Source organism: Lactuca virosa, chromosome 3 (assembly GCF_052849685.1).
Source record: "Lactuca virosa cultivar CGN04683 chromosome 3, Lactuca_virosa_CGN04683_v6, whole genome shotgun sequence".
Taxonomy (NCBI): Eukaryota; Viridiplantae; Streptophyta; class Magnoliopsida; order Asterales; family Asteraceae; genus Lactuca; species Lactuca virosa.
In genome coordinates, this window is record NC_136428.1 from 43,574,662 (window position 1) to 43,584,158 (window position 9,497).

At 33.5% G+C, this 9,497-nt stretch overlaps 1 protein-coding gene across 1 annotated transcript; it reads right to left on the reverse strand.

The window, feature by feature from the left end:
• Positions 1–2,569: 2,569 nt before the first annotated feature.
• On the reverse strand, positions 2,570–4,797 carry LOC145162289 (isoflavone reductase homolog). The gene is made up of 4 exons (XM_079081473.1): positions 4,365–4,797; positions 4,031–4,271; positions 3,758–3,961; positions 2,570–2,948 (listed from the first exon to the last, which is right to left on the reverse strand). Exons 1-4 carry the CDS (start codon positions 4,767–4,769, stop codon positions 2,800–2,802), a joined length of 999 nt encoding a protein of 332 aa, XP_078937599.1. The 5' UTR covers positions 4,770–4,797; the 3' UTR covers positions 2,570–2,799.
• Positions 4,798–9,497: the final 4,700 nt, after the last annotated feature.

Here is a 9,497-nt window from a genome sequence, read left to right on the forward strand (position 1 = left end):
AGTGGTATCTAAGGATTAGTCACTGTTTGATGAATAGGTGTTGGTTGGAGCTGGGATTCGGAGTCGGGACCTCATCAGCTATGGATCAGATCGAAAGGTGAGTTTTCCTCACTGTACTTTTGGGTCTAAGGCACCAAGGCCGGCCATATGGATTGTTATCCTGGTTTATCGTATGATTGTGTACTATAGTGATCTGTTAGATCTGTATCCTGGTAGATAGGACGATGCTATGCCTAGTGATCTATAGCTCTGCCTGTTTGCCTGTTGACTGATTATATGTTTATCTGTTATGTATATGTCGACATATTATGTTGGGTTGAGGTTGTACTGCTTCGTGCTGTAGCCAACAAACCATAGAGCATTTCAGCTAAAGCTGAGGGTTGGGTGGGGCATGCTAGACTCATACTGAGGGCTTAGGTGCATTCCAGATACGAGTTGAGGACCGGGTGGTATGCCAGACTCGTATTGAGGGCTTGAGAGTATTTCAGTCTGATGACTGACTGGGTCAGGAGCAAGCCAGACATAAGTTGTGGGCCCCACGGGCAACTCATACTTATGTTGTAGGCTCAGGGAGCAAGCCAGACATAAGTTGTGGGCCCCGAGGGCAAGCCAGACTTATGCTGTGGGCTCAGGAGCAATCCAGATATGAGCTATGGGCCGGATAGGCAAGCCAGACTCATACTGCGGGCTCAGGGGTAATCCAGTCTTTTAGATGTGGACCTAGTACATGTTGTTATTTGAATATGTTATTTGTTCGTGTGTTGGTATTTTGGGGGAACTCACTAAGCTCCGTGCTTACAGTTTGGTTTATGGCAATGTTTTAAAACTCGGGTTTTTAGTTGACCCGGTGTGATGACCGGTTCACGGTTCAACCGGTTGAACCGCCGGGTCAACCCGGTTTACGATCTTTTTCTATTTTTATATATTTTTACTTTCCTGCATAATGCATAAACATATAAAACCAATAATTTGATGTCCACAAAGTTTAAACATTGAAAAACATTTAAGAAACCGCAAACGGCTCGTTGTTTTGACGTTCGCTACTTGTATCCAACTATCCAAACCCTATTAAAACGGGTCAATCCGGTTTTAACCGGTTCAACATAAGCGGTCGAACCGCGGTTTAGGGGAAACCCGGCCGGTTCGATCCGATCCGTATTTTTACAAAAAACCGTTCTCAATTGACCCGCCTTCTACCCCGGGTCGCGGTCCAACCGGTTTAACCGGTCGGGTCGACCCGGGTTTTAAAACATTGGTTTATGGTTCCAGGTACCTCGGTGGACAGTGGCAGGACGAAGGCATGACCATACACATCCTTGGTTTACAACTGAATGGATCTTGAGAGACTCTGATTTTAAATAGTGTTTTGGAAATGATTGCTTGTAAACACTTTTATAAAGAAATGGGTCGAGTTTTTTATTTGAAATAATTTAAATAATAAGAAATTAGGTAATCTAGCCATTATAAATGGTTTTTTTTTATAGAAAATAACTAATTTTATAGTTTTTGAAAAATAACTACTTTCTCTGGATTGCCCTTATTCCGGAGTATTGTTTACATTTTACATTTTTAATTTTTTTTTGAAAGAAATCTTTTTTTTTGGATTCTGAATATTTCATTTCAAATTTAATCTTCAAATTTCGTAGTTATTTTTTGATTTTTTTTTCCAATTTTTTTGAAAGAAAATATCCATACTTATGTCAAATGTCTATATTTCAAAGTGTTTAATGTTACTGTTTTTCAATTAAATGTTTTTCTTTTATACACTAATATTGTATATATTTCACATTACTATCTTTATGTAACATTTTGTTAGATTTAAGTTAAAAATCTTTAAATTTCAGAATTGTTAATCGCATCTCAAAAAAAAATCTTTCCAAAATTCGAAATTTATGTCTGAAATCCTTAATGTTGGTCCGAAATCCGGAATGTTGCTCCGAAATTCAATTCAATATGTATTTTTTTGTCAGAAAAATGTTTTTTTGGTCCGGAATGTCTATTCCGAACCAAATGGTTATTTTTGCTAAAAATATTTATTGGTTATTTTTGCTAAAAAAATTTATTGGTTATTTTTTTAAAAAACACATTAAATTATGGTTAAATTACTTAATTTCCCTTAAATTAAAACTCCTACTACCGTACAACTTTTTTCTTTACAAAAAACAAAAATAAAAAAATCTAAAAACTCTAAAAAAATTTGTACCGTACCCGACCCGTTGATAGCCTATATATGTTTGGAAGGTAGTTTATTTGTGTCACGTTTTAGGTATGATTTGTAAGAAGCTATCCCATCGGATGTTGGCAACTTGATGTAATTGTTTGTACGTCCTTTTCGGACCACCATGTGTCATTGATTGTAGTGGGGCAAACTCATTAAAATTACAAAATTTTATGTTGATTTTTCTAGATTGGCATATGGCTTGTCTCTATGAAGCCTATTACCAAAGCGTTGTAAACAGTATCAAAATGTAGGAAAAATATCTCTTCTCAAATGATCACAGGCTCAAGCTCTTAATTCATGAACAAATATATAGATTTAGAAGTAGTTTTAGAATGTGTGTATTTACCGTTCAGAAAAGGGTAAAAAGGTACCAAGTCTATTACTAAATCTATTGTATAAAATGGTTACATTTGCATACTTTGCTATTGTGTAATTGATGTGCTTATGTAGTACAACGTTGCAGAGTAACTCATTTATAATTAAAATAAACAATAAGGACATAACAAACACCATGCAATAATGTTTGAACGCACACATTGTAACTTCTTAATTTTTGGTGTCAACTAGAGATATCGTTGCTAATATTCATCCATACGAGTGTATCTGACCTCCGGATAGAGATTAGAAGCTTCTTCTCCTCCTTCTCCAATTTCAAAGTTCATCAAACAACCATCATAGAAAATTTGATAGATACGTGCAAATCCTGCTTGATAAGCATGGTCCAAATCTACGAAATGAAAATATATTTACGTAAGTACAACAAGCAACATCATTTTAGTCGAATTTTCAATTTTCTAAAGATGTAAACATCATAGCTTCAAATATAAATATAACAACATAACCGAATCTATTTTGGTTGAGAATAAACATTCTAATATACTTTAGTATGATTTTGGTTAAGTTTCTCAGATGCTTTAATTTGAAATGTATTATGTATGCACATTGTCATTTCGAGTTCCTGTTATATGTTCATGGTAATCTTATAGCATAATTGTTTTTTTTCTGCTAGTTTCATATATAGATTCTATATTTTTGATGAGACATGAGTAATGGATGTGTCATAATTTTTTTTGGGAATGATTTGAACTCTCGACCAGATCAATGAAGGAGAACAATATCTAATATCGTTAGGCTATAAGCCCTTTGTTGGTAACTTGGTGTAACATAATTGATTTACACGCATATATTACTCAATTTTTGTTTTAATAAACGCATATATTACTCAATTTTTGTTTTAATAAAACAGGTTGATCAACAACCTATTTAAACACAACACCCACCCACCCACCCCCCAAAAAAAAAAAAAAAAAATCGACCTGAAAATCTAATTTGAACCATTAACCGGGTTAATTGAAGAATTCGTGTTTTTGGATTACCAATGGTTTGTATGTGTTACAAACTTAGGATTGCCACTGGTCTCTAGTGATGGAAGTGTAAACAGTAGTTGATTTGTACACTATTAATTAGCTAGAAACTGATTTATACTTTGTTGGTAATTGTGTTATTAAAGAACATCACTTAATTATACGTACGCACCTTTCATGGAAGCGAGGAAGTCTTCGGCTGAAATGTAAACTTTTTGGAGTGTTTTGTTGGTGAGTTTCTCCCATTTCTCAACCAAATCATTGTGTGTAAGGATGTTTTCATTTGGCCGGAGATACAACGTCTTGTTCAACGTACGGGGATCATCTACTGTCTTAATTGTGTATGTTGCAACATCGTCTTCATCCATGAAAACAACTGCATTTTATAGAAGTTAAAACACGAGAAAAGAAATTAAGCCATATTATCACCTTACACGTATCATACCTTTACAATTTCCATCACCATAAATAGACACTCGCTCCTTGGGTGGGAAGAGGGTGTTTGGTTGGGAGAGGTTGCCAACAAAGTAACCCCCGAAACAGTTTGCAGAAACGTATGTATATGGAATTTTAGCATCTTCAATGGCTTTTCGTACGACCATCTTGTCGCCAAACGTCTCCTTTCCATATTCAAGCCCGTGTTCCATTCGTGAAGGGTCAATCCCAAACTCCGAAGGCAAGAATCGCTGTGTTTTGAAAACATTTACGTGTATATTTTGAAACTATAAATTAACAAGGTATATATAATATATATTTCCATTTACCGGTGTTGCACATACCTTGATGTTTCCAGCTTCTTTAATGGCATCAACAAGCTTAAGTTGCAGGAGAATATTATGTGATCGGAATTGCACCCCAGACATGGTGCATATCACGACATCAACTTTTTTGACGGCATCCACGAGAGACTGGTGATCGGAAAAGGAACCTTCAATCAATCGAGCTCCTTGTTTCTTAAATGATAGAAGTTTCTGAAGCTTTTCAACTTCGTATCCGATCTCTCGACGCATAAGGACAAAAGTCGGGTGGCCTTGAGCCAAACTAGCTTTCACAATCCTCTTCCCAACATACCCCGTGCCACCCACAACCAGAATTTTACTCTTCGACATTTCAAGTTTTTTTTGGGAGAAGTTAATGAAATGTCTAATGTCGTTTGTTTTTTTGAATGGTAAAAGAGGCAACATCGCAAGTTTATATAGAGGAGAGGATGACCTATAGATCGTAGATGGTGGTTTGGTGCTGAATGTGCTGATGTCATATTCAAATATACTGTAGCTAGTACTCATTTAATTTGTGTAGCTTGAAGCAATAATAACTGAAAAATATCGCGATACCAAAATAAGTACATCTTCTGTCCACATACACGTTTCTTATATGTTATTTTTAAATTACTCATTATAATCTTTTCCATAAGGCCCCATTTCGATTCTATAATTTCTTCCTAGTTCATATATAATTGAACTATAGGGATTGTCCGAGTGCAACACAAAAGTTAGGGACCAAATGCGTAATTTTAACTAAACCATAGGGACGATTTCAGTAATTTGTTCATATAAAAACATATTGTCTTGTCAATGATTAAGTCAACCACCGGGACGATATAAACCAACAATTGATTGAAATGTTATTCTTTTATTGAGTTATAACGATACTTGAAAAACATATGAATACACATAAAAAATGTTAAAAATATATTTTTAGTTCATAATAATAGCGATTTATCACATTCTAATTATCACATGGTATATTCACAAATGAATGTATAATCATATGTGAATATTATATGATATATGTTGTTTATATTGTATATTTATATGTGATATTACATGGTATATTCACAAATGAATATTACATAGTATATTCACATATGAATATTATATGGTAGATTCACATGTGAATATTATATGGTATATTTACTTGTGAATATTACACATTCTAGTCACATCTAAATATTGCATGGTATATTCATTCATGAATATTACACAGTATATTCACATATGAATAATATATAGTATATACACTTGTAAATATGATACAGTATATTCATATTTAAATATTAAACGATGCATTCACTTGTAAATATTACATAGTATTTTCAGTTGTAAGTATTAGATGATATATTCACTTATGAATATTAGATGATATATTCATATGTGAATATTACACGGTTTATTCACATATGAATATTACACAGGATATTAACATATGAATATTACAAGGTATATTCACAAATATATATAATTTTTATATGTTATTCACATATGAATAACATATAAAATTGTATATTTGTTTTGTGTTTTAATAATCATATACTGATTAAGGTGCGAAAACATATTCATATGTGAATATAACGTGGTAATTTAGTTTATGCATTTTATCAAACAGTTGGAGTGCATACAAGTAAGCTTTTTTAAAAATGCTAAAAACATTATACTTTGACTATTTAAAACTTACAAAATAGTAGATTGATAGAGAATTATATGAATTTTTTCAAAAAAAATGATTTGATGTTTTTTCTAACCTTAGTTTCGAAGTTTTGTTTGATGATCGATGTTGAATCAATGATATGAAGTGAAACTGTTGTTGATTATTGATGATGTTGATCTAATGACACTGGGAGTATAATTAATCGTAGATGTTGAAGATATGCTCGTATTCAAGCATAATTGAAGGTTGGATTGAAAGAACCAAAAACGAATTTTTTTGTCTACTGTTGAATGATGTTGATGAACGTGTTTTTGACAAAGATGGATGATTGATTAACACTGGATGATGTTGATCGATGATTTAATTGAAGAAATCTGGATGATCGTTGAAGGTTGGAGAAGAAATTTGGATGATGAACGATCGAGTAGTAATGAATTTAAATTGTTATCAAATTATCCACAGTTACGTATCTGTGATTGAAGGATATCATATCATATTTACAAGTTTGCCACCGTGTATTTTATGTTAAGATGCTAATTAAATGATTGGCTGAGAATGATTCCCTCATTCTCAACCTTTTTTTTTCTCAATTGAACCCTCCTCTCTCTCTCTCTCTCTCTCTCTCTATATATATATATATATATATATATATATATATTGTTGAAAATATACGATCTGTTTACCACGAATAAAGGCTCGGATACCAGTTACTGGGTGACAGATATATATATTTAAGGAGATAAGACGCGGAAAAAAAAATAAGAAGTGCGGAATAAATATAAACTGGAAAGCTATAAATGACTGAAAGCTATAAATGAAATAAATGACAGTATTTAAATGACGTAAAGCTGTAATAAAATATATAAATATATAAATATATATAAAGTCGGTTCGTCAATAAATTGACTGAACTGGTTTAGAATTGGACTGGATCTTAATAGATTGTGTCTCTATTTGTTCAAAGTTCAATCCGGTAAGTAACAATAAGTTCTTTTTATGTAACAATGAATTGTTTACAAAACGATACAAAATACACGGGTAATGTTTTTTAAGTATGTGGGTATGGGGTTTTTTAAGGTGGTTTGATGAGGTTGAAGTGGGTATTTAGAGGGTGGTAGAAGGTGGAATAAGGTTGTAGTTTTGGTAGTATAAGGTAACAAAGAGGGTGATGTTGAAAGAGCTTTGGGTGGTTATGAATATAGATTTTCGTAGTAAATCTCTCTAGATAGCCAATTCTCTCTCGCGTCTCTCTGGGGTTTGCAGTGGTCAAAAAAATCGAGGAAAATTCCTGGATGTAGGTAAGGTCCTGAATAATTTTCGGTGCAAATCTCTCCTGTATTATCTTGTTGAGTTGTGCTCGGTGATTTTTTTCTTAACTTGCAAATTCTGATGTCGAAAAACAGCAAGGTGGTGATGGTTGTGGTGATTTGAAATGGTTTTTGGAGGAGGTTTAAGGAGGGTATTTGGAGGGTGTTTGGAGGGTATTTTGAGGTTGTTTGGAGGTTGATATAAGATGGTGAGTGTATATGAAGATGATGTTTTGTTGGGTTGAAGATGAAGAAGATGATGAGTAGTGTTGTGTTCTTGAGTTGTTCTTGAAGAAGATGATGTTCTTGAAGTTGGCTTTGGGTTTCTTCTTCTGGAGATGAGAGAATGCATGAGTTTTTACAATGAAAGCAATTAAACACTCAAACACTCTCATAATACACACTTACACCCACATACACTCTTCTTTTTTTTTAACTCACGTACATGCATATATATATATGCAGAAATGAAACTTAACAAACTCATGAACTTGTGTTTGTTTAAGTAAAAGTAATAAGTGGTGGGGCAATTAGCTGGAGGATGATGGCTGGAGAATGATGAGTAGCTAGTGGGTTTAGAAAGTTGGAAAAACACATGTGGGTTGTCTTGCTGGAGGATTGATTTCTTTTTCTTCTTTAAGCTTTCTTCACATTCCTTTCCATATATATATATATATATATATATATATATATATATATATACACGATTATATATATATATATATATATATATATATATATATATATATATATATATATATATATATCCAATTGTGAATTGAATTTTCATTTTTGACCCTTGAGGTTTTAAATTTTTGACAATTTTAGCCTTGATTTGTTTTGTCTTCAAACGACCAAATATTGCGTCTATTTTTCCGTCTTTGCGTATTTCGTCTTTTGCATATTTTTATATTTCATAATTAAGCACGAATCCACGCAACCTGAAATAACCGATAATATTTGTTAGATAATATAAAAACTGTTCGTCTTATTTCAGTGATGGTCACATACAAAAACATTTTTCAACAATTTCCCCCTATGTGATCATTGATGAAATAAGGACAGATATAATCACATTAACAGTTTTAATCTTGAAGATTTGGGATAAAAGTTTTGTCAATGAGAAGATATATATAAAACCATTGTAATCGTTTTGAAAGTTTGTGACTTGGTTTTACATATCTTATGTTTTGAAAAAGATTTTGAAGAATGTTTGTTTCCGAATCACAGATTTTATCAACCAACGAATTTTCAGAAACAAATCACTTTTTGGGAAAATTTGATAAATAAAATCAAACCTCAACCATTCCATCCTTATAAACCAAACTCTTATAGCAATATGAAGTCAAATGCTACAAGAAGTTCAGTAAACAAAAAACCCAAAATAAAAACAACTAACAAACCAGGACCCATTCAGATTTGGGTACCTAAATCTTCTGTCTAAATTGCAGGTATCTAATGCTGGAGAACCCAAGGATGATACATGGTATATTGATAGTGGCTGCTCCAAGCATATGACAAGAAACCGAAACTACCTTCGTGACTTCAAACCCACCCAAACCAATCAAGACGTTACCTTCGGCAACAACATGACGGCAAAAATCAAGGGTTATGGAAACATAACAAATGGTAACTTCACCATAAAGAAAGTTGCCTATGTCGATGACCTGAAACACAACCTCATCAGTGTTTCTCAACTATGTGATAACAATCTTGAAGTCCTATTCACCAAACAAAGAAGCTTGATCATGGACGCCAAAACCAAAGAAATCATTGTTGATTCTTACCGTGCCGGAAATATGTATCCACTTGACATGGATCTTATCTATGGTAAACCCGATATATGTCTGCTATCAAAAGCCCCAGCAGATATCAGTTGGTTATGGCACCGCCGCCTTTCCCATCTAAACTTTGGGTACATCAACAAACTGATCGGCGATGATCTTGTTAGAGGACTGCCACTTCTGAAGCTTGATAATGAAACTCTGTGTGCTGCATGTGAAAAGGGAAAACTTTCCAAATCCACTCACAAAAGCATCTCAGAATCTAGTGTATCCGAACCACTAGAATTGCTGCACATAGACCTTTGTGGCCCTGCCAAAACCCAAACCATACAAGGGAAGAAGTACATTCTTGTTGTCGTTGATGGCTTCTCGCGCTTTACTTGGGTCTTCTTCT